The 20,478-nt window shown below is 42.3% G+C and overlaps 1 protein-coding gene across 3 annotated transcripts in view; it reads left to right on the forward strand.

Annotated features, from left to right (window-relative positions):
• slc49a4 (solute carrier family 49 member 4) overlaps positions 1 to 20,478 on the forward strand; it is a 91,599-nt gene that overhangs the window by 33,275 nt on the left and 37,846 nt on the right. For all 3 annotated transcript variants that reach the window (XR_008723787.1, XM_055638785.1, XM_055638786.1), the window contains exons 3-5: positions 11,363 to 11,634; positions 16,135 to 16,264; positions 18,637 to 18,745. Coding sequence is in view for 2 of the 3 variants with exons in the window: in XM_055638785.1 (XP_055494760.1) it covers positions 11,363 to 11,634; positions 16,135 to 16,264; positions 18,637 to 18,745 (511 nt within the window). In the remaining variant the exon portion in view is untranslated. The remainder of the gene's footprint in view (positions 1 to 11,362; positions 11,635 to 16,134; positions 16,265 to 18,636; positions 18,746 to 20,478) is intronic.

Below are 20,478 nucleotides of genomic sequence, written 5' to 3' on the forward strand. Positions count from 1 at the left end.
ACAGTGAGAAACGTTGATTCCGCTGTGGTGGATGTTTATGTTAAATTCAATTGTGTCTTGTGTTCTTTTTATTCGTATGGCTGTAACGTAACTCAAATCTCACTGTACCAATTGGTGCGTGTGACAATAAATGTGAACTTGAACTTGATATCTGAGGAAGGATGTGCTGACGTTGGAGTGGGTCCAGAGAAGGTTTACGAGAATTATCCCAGGAATGATAGGGTTAACATATGATGGCTGTTTGCAGGCACTGGAGATTAGAAGGATGATTGTTAAATTATACATCAATGATCTGGATGATAGTGTGGTAAATTGGATTAGTAAGTATGCAGACGATACTAAGATAGGTGGTGTTATGGATAATGAAGTAGATTTTCAAAGTCTACAGATGATCATTTGGCCATTTGGAAGAGTGGGCTGAAAGATGGCAGATGGAGTTTAATGCTGGTAAGTGTGAGGTGCTACATCTTGGCAGGAAAAAACAAAATAGGACGTACATGGTAGCGAATTGGGGAATGCAGTTGAACAGAGGGATCTAGGAATAACTGTGCATAGTTCCCTGAAGGTGGAATCTCATGTAGACAGGGTGGTAAAGAAAGCTTTTGGTGTGCTGGCCTTTATAAATCAGAGCATTGAGTACAGAAGTTGGGATGTAATGTTAAAATTGTACAAGGCATTGGAGAGGCCAATTCTGGCATATGGTGTACAATTCTGGTCGCCAAATTATAGGAAAGATGTCAACCAAATAGAAAGAGTACAGAGGGATTTACTAGAATGTTGCCTGGGTTTCAGCACCTAAGTTACAGAGAAAGGTTGATCAAGATAGGTCTTTATTCTTTGGAGCGCAGAAGGTTAAGGGGGGAACTTGATAGAGGTCTTTAAAATTATGAGAGGAATAGAGTTGACGTGGATAAGCTTTTTCCATTGAGAGTATGGAAGATTCAAACAAGAGAACATGATTTAAGAATTAAGGAACAGAAGTTGAGGGGCAACATGAGGGGGAACTTCTTTACTCATAGAGTGGTAGCTGTGTGGAATGAGCTTCCAGTGGAAGTGGTGAAGGCAGGTTTGTTTTTATCATTTATCATTTAAAAATAAATTGGATAGATATATGGACGCGAGGGTTATGGTCTGAGTGCAGGTAGATGGGACTAGGTGAGAGTAAGTGTTCGGCACGGACTACAAGGGCCGAGATGGCCTGTTTCCGTGCTGTAATTGTTATATGTTATATGGTTTATGAGGGGGGACCTCATTGAAACTTACTGAAATGCTTGGATAAAGTGGATGTGGAGAGGATGTTTCAACTAGATAGATAGATAGATAGATAGATAGATAGATAGCCTTTTATTGTCATTCAGACTGAAGTCTGAACGAAATTGCAGCAGTCATACATATAATACCATACAATAAAACAACAATAAACACATATTAACATCCACCACAGTGAGTCCACCCAGCATCTTCTCACTGTGATGGAGGCAAAAGTCTTGGGTCTGCAGTCTCTTCCCTCCTCTTCTCCCTCTGCGCTGGGGCGATATCCCCCCCCCCCCGGGCGATGTTAAGAACAGTCCCGCGGCTCAAACACCGCGGCCCGGGGTGGTTGAAGCTGCCGCCCACCAGTCCTGCAGAAGCAGCTGCTGGCCCGCGGCCGAACCCCGGCCGCCAGAACACCGTCCCAGCCGCCCTCACGTGAGTACTGCGCCGTCTTCAGCCTCGGGCTGGGCCGCCCGGACTTGGGCGCCGAACCTCCCCCGGACCGGGCCGCTCCGACATGGGCGTCGCTTCCCCCCCGGACCGGGCCGCCCCGACTTGGGCGTCGCTTCTTCCCCAGGCTGGGCTGCCCCGTCTTGGGCGCCGAACCTCCCTCGGGTTGCCAGCGCCGCCCCTTCCCGAGCTCGGCCGCTCCAACGGGAGCCTCGTTCCACCCTCGGGCTGGCCGTCCTCACGGGAGCGTCCCAAACCCCTTCCAGCCCTGAGCCGGACCACCCTCACGGGAGCGAGCTCAGGGCGAGTCCTGACGGTGCTCTGCCTCCGGAGCCTCGAGGTCGTCAGCTCCATTAGGCCTCAGCACAGACGGAGGCAGAGAAGGGGAATACGACAAAAAGGTCGTATTCCACCGCAGGGAGAGACTGCAAACCCCGTTTCAACCCCCTCCCCCCAAAAACACAAGCTAAAACCAAAAAACTAGACTAACCAAACAAAATAAACAACATAAAAAACACAAAGACAATGGGACCGCCGGTAAGCCGCTGCAGCCAGAGCCGCGCCGCCACTCTAGTGGGAGATTCTAGCGCCAGAGGCCATAGTGTCAGAATGAAAGAACATATCTTTTGAGGAAAAATGTCCTTGGTCAGAGGGTGGTGAATCTGCGGAATTTATTGCCACAGAAGGCTGTGGAGGCCAAGTCAATTGATATTTTTCAGTTGGAGATTGACTGATGCGTGATTAGTGTGGGTGTCTGGGGCAAATGGCAGGAGAATGGGGTTGAGAGTGAAAGATAAATCCAGCCATGATTGAATGGCGGAATGTGAACTTGATGAGCAGAATGGCCAGATTCTGCTGCTAGAACTTTTGACAATTTAGCACTGGTGTACAGTGCCCTCCTTAAAGTTTGGGACAAAGACCCATCATTTTTTAATTTGCTTCTGCACTCCACAATTTGTGATTTGTAATAGAAAAAAATCACATGTGGTTAAAGTGCACATTGTCTGATTTTACTTAAGGCCATTTTTATACATTTTGGTTTCACCATGTAGAAATTACAGCTATGTTTATACATAGTCCACCCATTTCAGGGCACCATAATGTTGGGACACATGGCTTCACAGGCTTTTTTTTTATTGTTCAGGTGTGTTTAAGTGCCACCTTAATGCAGGTCTAAGAGGGCTCTCAGCACCTAGTCTTTCCTTCAGTCTTTCCATCACCTTTGGAAACTTTTATGGTTGTTTATCAACATGAGGACCAAAGTTGTGCCAATGAAAGTCAAAGAAGCCATAATGAGACTGAGAACCAAGAATAAAACTGTTAGAGACATCAGTCAAATCTTAGGCTTACCAAAATCAACTGTTTGGAACATCACTAAAAAGAAAGAGAGCCCTGGTGAGGTTACTAATCTCAAAGGGACTGGCAGGCTAAGGAAGACCTCCACAGCTGATGATAGAAGAATTCTCTCTATAATATCCGACAGATCAGAAACATTCTTCAGGAGTCAGGTGTGGATTTGTCAATGACCACTGTCCGCAGAAAACTTCATAAACAGAAATACTGAGGCTACACTGCAAGATCCAAACCACTTGTTAGCCACAAACATTGGTTGGCTGGGTTATAGTTTGCCAAGAAGTACTCAAAAGAGCAACCATAATTCTGGAAAAAGGTCTTGTGGACAGATGCGATGAAAATTAACTTATATCAGAGTGATGGCAAGAGCAAAGTATGGAAGAGAGAAGGAATTGCCCAAGATCCAAAGCATACCACCTCATCTGTGAAACACAGTGGTGGGGATGTTATGGCCTGGGCATGTATGGCTGCTGAAGGTACTGGCTCACGTATCTTCATTGATGATACAACTGCTGATGGTAGTAGCATAATGAATTCTGAAATGTAGAGACACATCCTATCTGTTCAAGTTCAAACAAATGCCTCAAAACTCATTGGATGGCGGTTCATTCTACATCAAGACAATGATCCCAAGCATACTGTTAAAGCAACAAAGGAGGTTTTCAAAGCTAAAAATATGGTCTATCCTTGAGTGGCCATGTCAATCATCTGATCTGAGCCCACGAGCATACCTTTTATATGCTGAAGAGAAAACTGAAGGGTACTAGCCCCCAATACAAGCACACGCAAAAGATGGCTGCAATACAGGCCTGGCATAGCGTCACCAGAGAAGACGCCCAGCAACTGGTGATGTCCATGAATCGCAGATTTGAAGCAGTCATTGGATATGCAACAAAATACTAAACATGACTATTTTCATTTACATGACATTGCTGTGTTCCAAACATTATGGTGCCCTGAAATGGGGGAGGGGGGGGGGGGCTATGTACTATGTGTAAACACAGCTGTAATTTCTACATGATGAAACCAAAATGTATAAAATGTCATTTAATAAAATCTGACAATGTGTAATTTATCCTCATGTGATTTTTTTTCTATTACGAATCTCAAATTGTGGAGTACAGAGGCAAATAAATAAATGATGGGTCTTTGTTCCATATATTATGGAGTAGCTTAATGCTCCAAGAGTTTGCTCCAGATATTGCGCCAGAAAATGTGGTATCCGAATGACGTGGTGAACTTTGCAGGTCCTCTGTGGCTCAAGAGGACGTAGGCTATGGAGAATTTCCTCCTCAATATTAATGGCATTAGAATTTAGAAACATAGAAATTAGGTGCAGGAGTAGGCCATTCGGCCCTTCGAGTCTGCACCGCCATTCAATACGACCATGGCTGATCATCCAACTCAGTATCCCCTACCTGCCTTCTCTCCATACCCTCTGATCCCCTTAGCCACAAGGGCCACATCTAACTCCCTCTTAAATATAGCCAATGAACTGGCCTCGACTACCCTCTGTGGCAGAGAGTTCCAGAGATTCACCACTCACCACCATTTGAGTCCCTGAACTAAACGTTGCCTGAAATTGTCATGTAATTTTCAAGAGCTATGAGTTAACAAAATAGCTGTGCCATGGGATTTGGAATTTATTGGAATTTCAAAAAAAATGTTACTTCCTATGCAGCTTAATTGAGACTTAAGGGTTCCCAACCTGGGGTAATTTTACCCCCAGGGGGTAAATTCACCTACCCAGGGGGTAAAATTAGTTGATTCTGGATTTGTACATATTTTTTCCTCACTGGCTGACTATGTTTGGTTCTTATATACTGGTATCTGTTCATCATTAGTTGTTCATAAATAAGTGAAGTAATATTGTTATGTGCTATTAAAGTTGCCAGTGGTAAACAGGAAGAAAAAGGTTGGGAACCCGTGATTTCGACTTTTAACAAATGCAGCACAATGGGCAAACTTAGTTGAGAATTCACATTGAAAGTGAAACCTAATTATGGCTCCAAACATTTGAACCAGGATAATAAAACCTGTATATTAAAATCCCAGTGTCTTGATATTAGCTTTTGGGTAATGTATTGAATTAAATTTGCCCTTGGTTTTAAACAAAGGCACAAATATTACATATCTCCAACCTAAGTAAGCATTAAAGTTTCTCTCAATATTTAATTTGAATGAATATTTATAAGTATATTGAGAAAGCAGATTTGTCGTATGAAACAAAACTATTATACAATTGTGATCTTGGATTTGACATTCATTAAAGGTTTCAGTACTGAGTTATGTCCTTTAAAGGACTGTGTAATCTTAAGCACAGGCATGATTGATTTTATGGCTCGTCTAATGAGTCTATCAGTTATTATGTCCTAAGAGTTTTTTTTACTTAATTGAAGTTAACTACCTTGCACTTCCTCTGTCGTAGCCACTTGGGAGTATCTCAAATGCTGACTGTAGTGTTTGTTACAATAAGATCTGTTCAACATCCAAGGAGCATTATTTCTGAGGTTAATATATTGGATGAAGTTTGTTCAGTGTTGCTGAGCCTGACTCCCGAATCCTCTGGTTTAAATACATTGCAGAAACTTGTTTTATCAGATGTTTGTACCAGCCCCAAAGTGTCTTTAACAAAGTGTCCTTGATGGCAATTAAGTGTAGGCAGTAAATTATGACCTTGTAAGTAATGTGTCCTCAATGTGTTAATTAAATAATGAATACTGCCATATAACGAAAATTTTTAATAGAGTTAAATAATAGGCAGAATTCGAGCGTAGCTATTTTTAAAATGGCCAAGTCGAACTTGCTGAGAGGAGCAGTGAGAGAAAGGAGGTGCCTAATGGTTCTACTTGAAAAGACTTGAGTATTAAGTCTTTCATGGATGGGACAGGTTTGGAGGGATATGGGCCAAACTCAGGCAGGTGGGACAAGTGCGGTTGGGACATATTGTCCGGCGCAGGCAAGTTGGGCTGAAGGGGCATGTTTCCACGCTGTATGACTCGCCATCAGATGATGTCCTGACCGTCTCTCTCATGGCATCAACCAGCATGAAGCTGTGGACATTAATGATCTGATTCCAGTTGGTGGTGGTGTCTCTGCATGAAGGGAGTCCATTGCTGCACCTCAATGCTTTGGGAAACTTTGAAAGGGATAAAGTGCTCCACACTGTAACAAACCAAACCTTGTTGTGATAATATTGGTACCTTGCCTTTAAAAAGACAATGGGCAGAGGACTCAAAAACAAAGCATTTCACTGTACCTCGGTACGTGTGACAAAGTGTCACTGAATCATTGAAAATGAAAGGTTTTTCTATTTTAATTTTGATAATAAAAGCCAAATGTGATCTGTGATCACATTTGGCTTTTATTATCAAAATTAAAATAGTAAAGTCTTTAATTTTCAATGATTCTGTGACTCTTTATTGTCACATGTACAGTGAAAAGCTTTGTTTTTGAATACAATCGGGTAAAGTCATACAGCAGACTCCATCCACCGAGACAATACATAAAGATTTGCCACGTTTCTGGTGCTGTTAAAGGTTCTTAGTGCACTCTTCTTCTCGCAGCGGTGAACCAGGCCTGCCGTCGATTACCATAGTAATCATTGCAGAAAGCACCTTTAAACTTCAGATGGGGGGGGCTAGGTATCTGAAGTGAATGACTTGTGAATAATTTTGATTTTCTATAGTCAGGCTGGTGAATCTGTGGAATTCTTCGCCACAGAAGGCTGTGGAGGCAAAGTCAGTAAGGCAGAGATAGATTTGTTTAAGAAGGAACTGCAGATGCTGGAGAATCGAAGGTACACAAAAAAGCTGGAGAAACTCAGCGGGTGCAGCAGCATCTATGGAGCGAAGGAAATAGGTAACGTTTCGGGCCGAAACCTTGCCTATTTCCTTCGCTCCATAGATGCTGCTGCACCCGCTGAGTTTCTCCAGCTTTTTTGTGTACCTTAGAGATAGATTTGTGATTCGAACGGGTGTCAGAGGTTATGGAGAGAATGAATGAATGTGTAAGTTTATTGGCTAAGTTTATTGGCTAACACTTACAAGGAGTTTGCGTTGGTGCCCCGCCCGCAAGTAACAACACGACATACAGTAAACCATTAAGAATGACACATAAAACATTAAAACAGGAGAATAGGGTCTGGTGGGAGCGATAGATCAGCCATGATTGAATGGAGGAGGAGACTTGAGCCGAATGGACTAATTGTGCTCCTATCACTTATGATCATATGATTCCTCTGCAAGACGTTGGGCAGTGGTGTGATAGAGGAGAATACTGGCTGCTTGCCTGGGGTAGGTGCAGCTCTGGCAATGCTTGGCTCGATAGCATCAAGACAAAGCAGCCTACTTGACTGAGAATCCTTCATCAGTCAGGGAATTGAATAATGAAGGTGGGACACTTGTACTGGATGTTGGGAGAGGCTGCACTTGGAGTATTGCGTTGAGTTTTGGTCGCCCTGCTGTAGGACGACGGTGGGCAAATGGTACGAGCTGCCAGATAAAAACAACATTTAAAAAGACATTTGAATAGGTACGTGGGTAGGCGGTGTTTATAGTGATCAAGCTAATGAGCACATGGGGCTATCATAGATGAGCTTCTTGGTCAGTATGAATCCAGTGGACCATGTATGTGCTGTGCTATTTCTGTTCTGTATGTCTGCACGAACAGGCAATTCGGCTGCTCATACATGCACTGCTATTCAATACGAACATAGTTGATCAGATTGCAACCTCAAACCATCTGAAGCAGGGTCTCGACCCGAAACGTCACCCAATCCTTCTCTCCAGAGATGCTGCCTGTTCCGCTGAGTTACCCCAGCATTTTGTGTCTATCTTCAACCTCAAACTATACTTCCTTCTACCCACGATAGTCTTTGGCTTACTTGCTTGTCATGTTTCTATCTATATTTGCCTTAAAATGTACTGAAAGGAAAACTGACTTTTCTGCAAAATCACTGTAAGGGGAAAAAAAATCCTTATCTCTGTCTTACCCGGTGCATTCTGTAGGTAATTGTTATCTTGCCAAAATAATTTATGCTTGGCATGGAGAGATTGCAGGAAAGATTCATTAGATTGGCTCTGGAGATAGTAGGTTTACTGTATTAAGCAAAATTGAGATGACTAGGCTTGTATTCTCTAGAGTTTGAAAGAATAAGAGATGTCGCTTTGATTTATAAAATTTCTTCCGAGGCTTCATACTAAGGATCCTGGGGCAAATTTCCTCTGGCTGAGGGTGTTCAGAGCTACAGGTTGTAGTCCCAGATTAAAGGCAAGACATTTGGGCCTGACATAGGGAAACATTTCTTCAAGCTCAATGTTTAGTTTGTAATGTATGATCGCAGATCCACTTCTGGAGTCACCTGGTTTGGGCGCCATTCGCAAGTGCTTTGTTTTGTTTAGTGCGTAGGATAGTATTAGTGTGTGGGGATTGCTGGTCGGTGCGGACTCGGTGGGCCGAAGGGCCTGCTTCCGCGCTATCTCTAAACTAAACAAAACATTCACATCCTTCCTTAACTAAAGACCGATAGCACACAATGCACTCCATATATAGGTCCACAAATGTGATTGAAGCATAACCTCCCTATATTTGCCTTTATTTCCCTTAACAACAAATGATAACATTCCATTAATTTTCTTAATTACTTACTGCAGCTGCTTCCTAGCCTTTTGCAAATTATAATTTAGGACACTTAGATCCCTCTGCATATTTGCTTGTTAACTTGTGCGTAAAAAATATTAACTTGATTCCTCATCTTATTTCAAAAGGTAATTAGATACTCCATCATGCTTTTAAAATGCCCTCACAACCATTTAAGACATGTATATTCAAGAAGGGTCTCGACCCGAACCTTCACCTATGTTCTCCAGGGATGTTGCCTGATCCGCTGAGTTTAGCACTTTGTGTCATTTTATGTATTCACGGAAATCAGTGTTAAAGTTTGGATCCAAGCCATTCAGTTATATGAATGAGTGAATGAATACTATGCTTCAGGTATTGTTGCTAGTTTATCCACTCATCGGAGAGTGGGACTTGAAAGAACGGCCTGGTTCTGTAGAATAAATTGTTCGTTCCTGTGCTCCAGCTATTGCGCCATCCAATTTGTTCAGTCTTAATAGTACATGCACCAGAATATCTCTAAACTAAACTAAAGCCAAGAAATTTATGACATTTGTGTGTAAATAAATTCAGCTGCTTGTCGCTAAGCTCAGTGTTCTCCGCAAAATTGAGTGCATAGTTGGGGGCTCATAATTCCTTCGCAGTTACAGTCTCTACTTTGGAAGTCATAACCTATATCCGAAGCATGTGACACACTGCTAGAAAGAGCCCTGCCTCTCCATCAGATCGTAGCATTTGGTCTATTACTTGGCAGGCCAAATAAATCACCACAATTTCTGCATCTGCAATCTCTTGAGGCTAAATCCCAAAGGTATTTGCATGCAAGTATTTAATTAACATCTAATTTGTCAGTAACAAATGATTTATAATGGGAAGTGATCCTTAATTTTTTAAGTTTACTCAGTTGCACGCATTTTTAGCTTGAGTTTCCAAAGGTGATGGAAAGACTGGAGGAAAGAGTAGGCGCTGAGAGCTCTCTTATACCTGCATTAACATAGAAACATAGAAAATAGTTGCAGGAGTAGGCCATTCGGCCCTTCGATTAAGGAGGCAATTAAACACACCTGAGCAATTACAAACGCCTGTGAAGCCATGTGTCCCAAACATTATGGTGCCCTGAAATGGGGGGGACTATGTATAAACACAGCTGTAATTTCTACATGGTGAAACCAAAATGTATAAAAATGGTCTTTAATAAAATTTAACAATGTGCACTTTAACCACATGTGATTTAAAAAAAAAAAAAAGTTCTATTACAAATCAAATTGTGGAGCACAGAGGTAAATAAATAAATGATGGGTCTTTGTCCCAAACATTATGGGGGGCACTGTGGGTAGCAATTAGATATAGATATTCCTAGATCATTTTATCACAACAAATCATTCGCCCTGCTTGTACCTCAGTGACTAGAGTCTGGACAGTTGTACTTCTCTCATCCAGAGTCCAGTTTAATGTAATTTAGTGATGGAACATGGAAAGAAGTCCACGCCCACCATCGATCACCCATTCACACTAAAGGGCCTGTCCCACTTTCACGACCTAATTCACGACCTTTTTTACTTGTGGACATTTTTCATCATGCTAGAAAAAACGCCCCGACCTACTTGATTCCATGAGTACCTACGACTAGCATCACGGCCTATTACGACCTACCTACGACCTCGTGACGACCATGCTGCGAGTCAAGGGCAAACTCGGTAGAGGTTGTGAAAGTGGGACAGGCCCTTAATTCTTTGTGTAGGAAGAAACTGCAGATGCTGGTTTACACCAAAGATAGACACAAAATGGTGGAGTCACTCAGCGGGTCGGGCAGCATCACTGGAGAAAATGAATACATGATGTTTCGGGTCGCGACCCTTCTTCAGACCTCTTTCTGTAAACCTACAAACGCACATCTTTTGGATGTGAGGAAATCTGAGCATTCAGAGGAAATCCACATAGTCACAAGAACGTGCAAACTCCACACATACACTTGTACAAACCCCGGTCTCTAGTGCTCTGAGGAAGCAGCTCTACCAGCTGCATCATTTAATATATAAAGGATTATTGCATTTGCATTTGATTAATAAAGCTCTTATCCTTATTGAAAGAAAGGAAACAAGTGGGGAACCTGGAGTTAAATACATTCCTAGGTAATTTGATGTGCTTGGACTGTGCTCTTTAATTATTGCTCATCAATCTACAGGTTTGCCAACCCGTTATTGAATTTAAAGCCATTTTGTTGCGACTGATAAAGTTGCTGTTGTTCTTGCCAATCGAGATTGATTGAGACATTTTGAAATGTTCTTGGCCTTGTGCAAAACAATATGTTTCCATAAAGACAATTACAACTACTTGGCTTGTTAGCAATGCGGGGGCAGTTCCAACAAATAAGCTTTATTACTCTAATGCACCATTTCTTTATTGGCCTTATCCTTGGCTCTTACAAACATTAAGACCTTCCATAAAATACGGGAAGTGTTGGATTAATAGCTGGTCCATTTTAGACCTCTTTGTGCTTTAGTAGAATTGTGATTGCTTCTGAAGAATTTATAATTTCAATATTCACTGCAAGCTGTTTTTACTCATATTTGCACGTGATTTTAAAAGCAAATAATGATATAACATTTTCTCTTGAAAATGATTTCATCAGTTCTGCAGATGTTGGCATCTATTTTCTATTGTGATTTGTCAATTCTGTTTCCAGGTTGATACACACAGGACAGCTGTTCAATGGATTAGCGGGTCCCGTGGTGGTGAACGCTCCTCCGTTTCTTTCAACAACCTGGTTTGCACCCGATCAGAGGGCTACAGCCACTGCCATTGCATCTCTCTTCAACTACTTTGGAGGGGCTTGTGCCTTCTTGGTGGGCCCGCTGGTAGTTCCAGCCCCCAATGGTACCACACCTCTGCTCACTGGCGACCTCAGTCAAAGCAATGACTCCATAAAGGAACACATTCAAGCATTGTTGTTTGCAGGTGAATAACAAGATTACTTTCTTAAATGTTTCTGTCATCTTCACCTAGAGTTATTATCTCAATTTTTAGGCACTGTACTTCAGGAATAGTACCTCAGTGGGAGAGCAGCTAAATAAGAGGCCAAGGGTGATCTTGGAGGTTTACAAAATCACGAGGGGAGTAAATAGTGGATGTATGTAATTTTTTAAAATCCAGTATAGGGGAATCGAGAACAGGAGGGCATAGGTTTTGATCTTCTTATGAATGAAACATAAACCAAAGGAATAGTTAGATCTCAAGCTGGGTGTTGAGCAGCCGGTTTGATGTGAGGAGGTTTTGATATGAGGAGGGAAAGATTTAATGGGAACCTGAGGGTTAACATTTTCACACGGAGGGTGATGGGTTGCCAGATGAAGTAGTTGAGGCAGGTACAATAGCAACATTTGAAGATATTGGACGGATATGTAGTGAGGAAAGATTTTGAGGGGTGTTATATATCAAACGAGCTTGGCTGGTACATCTTGGTCGGTATGGGCAAGTTGGGCCGAATGGCCTGTTTCTGTTCGGTATGGCTCTGCCAATGTGAAGACAGAATTGGGTGTCGTAGAGACTTTCTCGTGAACCTTAGTTACATGAATAGATGGAAGAAACTGATGTTGTTCTCCGTAGAATGTAAGGAATCTGATGGAGGTATTAAATTTGCAGAGTCCAGACAATATTGGTCGAAAGGTGAAAAACCAGTGGACATTTAACAACGATAATCAAGACTTGAGCAAAACTGCTTGCACCATAAATAGTTTGAATCTTTGAGGAGTATTGATACAATAGATAATCTCAAGAAAACAGGAAATTCTTACACAACAGGGTTTTCTACTGGTCGTAGAGTCCAGAACTAGCTTTCATAGTTTTGGATTTATTAATTAAAAGTGTAATAGAGATGTATTTCTTCAGGTAGTGTTGTAAACTAAAAACCTAAAAATGGAAAATTGCCCAGATATGCCCTTATGCTCACAAAAAGTAAGATGTCAGTTTTGGCTTTTTGCCACTCAATCAGTCTCCGCCCACTCATCAACATTGGAGATTTTGTTGAAGCTGCTATCAGACACCACAATCACCAATACCCAATTTTTGGGCTTCGGCAAGACCTTTAAACTCCAGACCTCATTCCAGACCTGGTGCAAAGGTGGACTCTACAGAGCTGAATTCTCGAGGTGAGTGCGGGTGACTAAATTTATCATCAAGGATAGTCATTTGACCCACTTGGCATTAAGGATTAAAAACTGGGTCAATGGGCATCAAAGGGAAAATGTTCCAGTGGCATGAGTCACAGCTTGCGCAAAACATGATGTTAGTGTTTGTCTGATGTTAATCATCTCAGCCAAAGGACACCACTGCCGACGTTCCTCAGGGCAATGTCCTGTGCGTTTAGTTTAGTTTATTATCACGTGCACTGAGGTACGGTAGAAGCTTTTTTTGTTGCGTGCTATCCAGTCAGCGAAAAGACTATACATGATTACAATCTATCCGACCACAGTGTACAGATACAAGATAGATGGAATAACGTTTGGTGCAAGGTAAAGTCCAATTAAAGATAGTCCGAGCTAGAAGTGCGTATGTACACAATCACTGATAAACTGTCAACATTTATTCACAACTCTTCAACAAGTAAAGCACACCATGCCTGCAGCTTTCCTGCATGGGCGGTTATGTGGCAAGTAACCTTTGTGCTGCAGAAGAGCCAGCATTGACCACGTCCAGAGAAAGTCTAACCATCTACCTCTGAGAAGCACCGACATGACCATCACCTAGTTCCCCCATCAGCGGGGTATCTTGTAGTTCTTTACTGACCAGAACCTGAACTAGGCAAGTTGAAGAACTGCCATGGCTACAACAGCAGCTGATTCATCTCTTATATGTGTGAGTTAACCTATGATGAGTATTTGACGGCACTGGGCCTGCACTCGCTGGAGTTTAGAAAGATGAGGGGGGGGGGGGGGGTAATCTCATTGAAACTTACTGAATAGAGTGGATGCGGAGAGGATATTTCTTCTATTGGGAGATTCTAGGACTAGAGGTCAGCCTCAGAATTAAAGGACGTTCCCTTAGAATGAGGAGTTTCTTTAGTCAGAGGGTGGTGAATCTGTGGAGTTTTTTGCCACAGAAGGTTGTGGCCAAGTCAGTGGATATTTTTAAGGCAGAGATAGGTAGATTCTTGGTTAGTATGGGTGTCAGGGGTTATGGGGAGAAGGCAGGAGAATGGGGTTAGGAGGGAGAGATAGATCAGCCACGATTGAATGGCGGAGCAGACTTGATGGGCCGAATGGCTTAATTCTGCTCCTATCACTTATGACCTTGTATCACAAGATCGTTCTCATAGGTAGATGGTAGTGTGTAGGCGAATGTATGGGGATCGCTGTTCGGCATGGACTCAGTAGGCAGAACGGCCTGTTTCTGCGCTGTATCTCGATACTAAATGAAACGTCAATCTGATTCCTTACCACAATCAATTTCAAAGCAGTTACCAAGTGGTCATTTGGTTTAATTTAAACAGTATAGGAATGTGTTAGCTTACTGAAAGGATTATGTGTTCAGTTTAACAACCAGACCCTTTTTTCCCCTTTCAAACTGATTGTGTTGTTCACTGATTTCACTGTATTCTCGTCAATGTTAAAAACGTCTTTGTATTGTCCATTCCAAAGTTGCAATTCTATTAAAGCTGCCACATTTTTGAATATGGTCCAGCGGTTCTCTCGCTATACTTTTTCATCATGCCAAAATCTGCACTCCAGCTGAAATCCTAATGGGGAAATTAAGCAATTGATTAACGCGCAGTCCTTAAATGTCCACTTCTCCGGAGCATGAGAGTCTCAACTGAAATGTCGTTAATTTAAATTGAGTCCTTCTAATCAGCTAACAGAATTCTTGAAACACTGCCATTCTCCTTTTGAGTATCATTCTCGCTTAAAAGGGAAGTGGTAAAGACAACGAACTGACCAACTTGCCAGGAGCAATTGTGCATAGTTTCTGAACAGATTGAATGCTGTTGAAATGTGTTCATTGAGGCAACTGGGGGCTATTCTCTCGGCATTTCCCCTTAAATTCTACTTGAGAGTTTGAAGGCACTGGGCCCGTACTTGCTGAAGTTTAGAAGGATGAGAGGGGGGGACCTCATTGAAGCTCATTGACTAGTGAAAGGCCTGGATAGAGTGGATGTGGAGAGGACGTTTTCACTAGTGGCAGAGTCTGAATCTGTGGAATTCTTTGCCACTGGCGGCTGTGGAGGCCTAGTTGATGGATATTTTTAAAGAGGATATTGACAGATTCATGGCGTAACAGTGTCGGAGGCTATGCCTAGTTGAGGAGAATGATTTTAAAGAAAGGATCAGGCATTGACAGATTCATGATCATCATGGTCAACAGCCTGCACCGTGTCAGTATCCCGGCCTTCTCTCCATACCCCCTATAGGGGCCACAGAAGGCTTAAATATAGCCAATGAACTGATACCCTCTGTGGCAGAGAGTTCCAGAGATTCACCACTCTCTGCGTGAAAAAATTCACCTGGTTTTAAATTGTGATTTAAATGGCATGATTGAATGGCGGAGGATTCTTGATGGGCCGAATGGCCTGGAACTTATGAACGTGTGTGAAATTTGTGCTGATTGAGTAGTGATGGGATAGGCAGTGAATTTTTGCTGTTAGTTCTTTTACTACTTTTTCAGGGAAAAAAAGGAGAAATCAAGAAAGAATGTGAACTCCATTCATCTGAAAATTGCTTTCATCAGCCATTTTCATAAACATAATCTTAAAACACCTCTTCAACATAATTAACAATTTCCTGCACCGATCTCATCGCTACCTCAGCTTATACTGAGTGTGATGGATTAGAGTGGCTAGGCAGAAGTGATTTCTTTTTATGGTAAGGAATAGAAGGTACATTTATCCCTAAAATAATCCAAGAATATTTTGACCATCAGCTTGATTGGAAAAACCGTCGTCAATTTTTAAATGTTTCTGTTATTGTAGATCTGAGGTTGTTTCATTTGAAGAAATACCCAAAATGCTGGAGCTCTTGGGGCTATGTGGAGAAAGCAGGAACGGGGTACCCTGTACTGATTTTAGATGATCAGCCATGATCATATTGAATGGCGGTGTTGGCTCGAAGGGCCAAATGGCCTACTCCTGCACCTATTTTCTATGTTTCTATGTAACTGAGCAGCACAGACAGCATCTCTGGATAAAATGAATTGGGTCGAGACCTTTTTTCAGACTGAATCGGGAGAGAGGGAGTCACAGAGATGAGGAAGTGTAAGAGATCAAAAGAGATGCCGATCAAGAAAAATGTAGAATAGATCATTTGAACAAGGGAGGAATCGGGGGAATCATTTCTAATATAAAGTAATTCCAAGCAATGTGACAAAATAAAAGTGCTCGGGCGTTTTAATTGTGGTGAATTTTGGTCTTGATCTTGTCAATCTGTGGCGTTGCATTTTAAGTTGCGATTACGTATTTTTCCTTCCCAGAATTTGCTGTGACTATTCTGCTGTTTGCTGTCGTGATCGCCTACTTCCCATCCCAACCTCCACTTCCACCCAGTATAGCTGCTGCCAGCCAGAGGCTGAATTACAGAACCAGCATCTGCAGACTTCTGGGGTGAGTTGAATTCTAGTTCGTTCCAGGCAACTTGTGTTCACTGGTCCGTCTGAAGAAGGGTCTTGACCCAAAAGGCTACCTGTCCACTCCCCCCCCACCCACCCACCCACAAATGCTGCCCATTCCACTGAGTTCCTCAGGCACTTTGTTTCCCATTGCAGCGGTGTCGTGAATGGTGCTGAGAATTCTGGAGCACAAAAAGTCATCTGATCGTGAGATAGAAATTACTGAGCAGAGCTTTATTCAGCGCCAGGTGATCTGTGATTGACAAACACCTGCACTGTTTCTGAAAGGAAGGATAATTATCTTCATGAACCATTACCAGCAGTGGCAAAAGTCATTCCAAGGATGTCCCCTGATGTTTTGCAGATGCTGATTAATAAACAAAAGGGCACACAGTGCTGGAGTAACTCAGCAGATGAGACAGCATCTCTGGAGAACATGGATAGGTGATGTTTCGATTCGAGATGATTTCGGTTCGAGATTATCAGACGAAATGTCACCGATCCATCTTCAGAGATACTGCCTGACCCGCTGAGTTACTTTGTGTCCTTTTGTGCCTTCTTATCCTCGTTGTCTACCTGTCCTGCCATCTTCAGAGATGTTCCTTGATGTTGTCAGGTTGAACATATTCTGAACCTGCCGTTATGACTTCACTGTTAATTAGTCTAGAAGAACATAAAATGGACTATTTAAATCTCTAAAATAAACTAAATGGAAAAGCAGCCATTTAACAATGACACGGTAAAAGTTGGATGGGTCTGATCTTCTGATTGCTTGCTTATAGTACTCCTTCAGACCTTGCTATTAATTGGAGCAGGCCATGGAGCTATTGTTTTCGGCTGGAAAGATGGCTCCCAGCTGATTGGAAAGGTGCAATTTAGGGCAGGACCCAGTCACACAGCGTGGAAACAGGCCCTTCGGCCCAACTTGCCCACGACGACCAGCAAAAATGTCCCATCCACATTAGTTCCACCTGCCTGCATTTGGCCCATATCCCTCTAAACCTGTCCTATCCATGTACCTGTCCAAATGTTTCTTAAATATTGTGAAAGGACCTACCTCAACTACCTCCTCCTACCTCGTTCTGTACCCTGACCACCCTTTGTGTGGAAAAAATTACCCCTTGGGTTCCTATTAAATCTTTCCCACCTCATCTTAAACCTATGTTCTCTGGTTCTCAGTTTCCCCTTACTCTGGGCAAGTGACTGCGTGTCTACCTGATCTATTCCTCTTGTGATTTTGTACACCTCTGTAAGATTACCCCTCGGCCTCAAAGACTTAACAACCCATCACCTGTATTGCCTTGACATCTTGTGAAACCCTGCCCCCTGGTTATTATCAGTGCTGCTGTTGGAAGTTTTATATTCAAAACCATATAAGCATTAAAATTATATATTTTTTAATACAATGCAATTCATAGCACCAATATCTAAATCAGAATTAAGTCAAAAGGAAAATTTGTTTCTGTATGTCGCCGATCGAAATGAGTAGGTATCCCATCTGCTTTCTTCCCTATAAAGCAATGAACTACAGATGCTGGTTAATGCAGAAAACGACACAAAGTGCTGGAGCCATTCAGCAGGTCAAGCAGCATCTCTGGAGAACATGGATAGGTGACGTTTCGGGGGGAAATGATTCTTCAGACGAAAACATCCATGTGATCCGGAGATGCTGCCTCACCTGCTGAGTTTCTCTGGCAATCTGTGTCAGTTTGTGCCTTCTTCTCTATTTCTACCTATACTGCCATCTTCAGAGAATCTTGGATTTGTAGGTCAAGGTCTCAGTCTTCCTCGGTGCTCCCTGTAGTTCCAGCATTCATTGTGTATAACATAGCCTTTTCATTCCTCCTACAATGCTTTGCCGCACATTTATCAGGATTAAATTCCAACTGTCTTTTTGTTCTGCCCAACTTCCCAACTCATCAGGACCATCTAGCAGCCGGAGGCTACCCTCTGCACTATCAAGAACACCACACCGATTTCTGCGTCATCAACAAATGCATTGGGGGGGCAGGGGCTGAAAGGATCATCAAATAACTCATTGAGCTGCATCCCCCCCCACTTAAAAACGTGATGTTCCACTTGGTGTTACATTTTTCTCTCAGCTTAGTTAGTGTTTTTAATCAATCAGCCATTAATCTTGTAGCTTTAAAAAAAATGTTTACATACTTTTATGGTAAGAAATTATTCCAATGTTAAGTATTTGGGGCAATAATTTGATTTTGTTTGGTAAATTTTGTAAATTTCTAAAGTGTCGTGTGAGAAGCACGATACAATTTCAGAGATAACTAGTGCATTCAAATGTTTGTTGCTAGAGACCTGACTGCAAATAATGTTATAGCCATTCTTTTGTTTTCTTTCCACCTGTAGCAATTTCAGATTTTTAATGATTGCATCGGCCTTTGCAATGCCTCTCGGCATCTTAGCAGGCTGGACAGGAGTGCTCGACATAATTGTAACGCCACTCAAGGTGAACCAGGTAAGGAATTGCGATCTTCCCCATTTCTCTTTCGGTTTTCTCTTTCCCAGCAAAAGTTCAGCAAAGATTCTCGATGTACCAATGGCATCCGTGCCTTGTTTTAAAGTGAAGTGACACAAAGTGCTGGAGTAACTCAGCAGACTGAATCAGTCTGAGGAAGGATCTCAACGTCACCTATCCATGTTCTCCAGCGGTGCTGCCTGACCCGCTGAGTTACTCCAACACTTTGTGTCCTTTTGTATATTGACCATCATCTGCAGTTCTTTGTTTCAACTGCAAACAATGATAATACCATACTCGGTTATAACGGACAATTGGCAATAACAGACATCATTCTTCCTCACCCCATGGTCCATTATAAGGAGGATTTATTGTAATTGCAACCAACTTCTGTGCCGAGTGGGTTAACCAATCCTACTGCATTTTCGCCATCATTTCTCTGAAGATTTAGCTGGAGGTAATTGTCTCTGACCACCAATTCAGGATTGTCCGCATTTGTTGTACTTGGAAATTCTTTAGTTTGTTGTCACGTGCACAGAGGTACAGTGAAAAGCTTTTGTGGCGTGCTTTCCAGTCTGCAGAAAGATAATTCTTGATTGGTATGGGTGTCAGAGCTTATGGGGAGAAGGCAAGGGAATGGGGTTACGATACAATATGATACAATAGAACTTTATTTATCCCAGGAGGGAAATTGATCTACCAACGGTCATAAAAATACATGAAACATTAAATTAAAGTGACCAGTAGAAAGGATTGGGGATGTGCAAAGATTGGGGGGGTGGAGTGGGTGAGGAAGAAGGTGGAGTGGTTGAGGAAGAAGGAGAGTTAGTCTCAGTCTACTCTAACGACAGATAGGGTTAGGAAAGAGATACATCAGCCATGATTGAATGGCGGAGTAGACTTGATGGGCCTGATGGCCTAATTCTGCTACAATCATTTCTGATAACATGATCACAATCGAGCCATTTGCAGTGTAAAATGCTTCTTTAAAGAAAATTGACGCAGTATACCTTGGTTTTATTGGAGTTTTAAGTTATCTGCTGACCACGCCGAAGTCGATACATGCAAATGTCTGAAAATCTGAAATCAAAACAAAATGCTGCAAATACCCAGCAAATAGGCAGCATCTGTGGAGAGGTAAACTTGACATTTCAGGTCATTGTCCTATCATTTGAGATGAAAAGTGAAAAAGCAAGTTTATGTTGAAGAAAGGGGAATGATTGAGAAGACCAAGGGAATGTCCGTGTTAGGTTGGAGACCACAGTTTAGATAAACAACTGCTCACATTTATCTGGGGCAGCTAGCAGATAAATGTGAGCAGTTAGAAAAGTACGCAAGGGTTACTTGAAATTAGAGAAATCAATATTCATACCGCTGGGTTGTTAGCTGCCCAAGTGAAATAGGAGGTGCTGTGCCAACATTACTACCAGACCTGAAGCCTGAATCTACACGAAGCACAAGTTGACCAGGTGCATGGGATCACCTCCCCAGCTTCTAGCCTTGCACCAAGCTGATTTAAAATTAAACACTCTATTGTATCTGAAGATAAACACAAAATGCTGGAGTAACACAGCAGGACAGGCAACATCTCTGGCGAGAAGGAATGGGTGATGTTTTGTGTCGATACCCGTCATGGTGCCTATCTGAATCCTGGTTCACTCTATTCAATGTCACTGAGAAAGTATCTTCAAAGATTCAGGAGGTCTGCTCATTATCAGTTTCTCCAAGGCTAT

Source organism: Leucoraja erinacea, chromosome 7 (genome assembly GCF_028641065.1).
Source record: "Leucoraja erinacea ecotype New England chromosome 7, Leri_hhj_1, whole genome shotgun sequence".
In the NCBI taxonomy this organism is placed as follows: Eukaryota; Metazoa; Chordata; class Chondrichthyes; order Rajiformes; family Rajidae; genus Leucoraja; species Leucoraja erinaceus.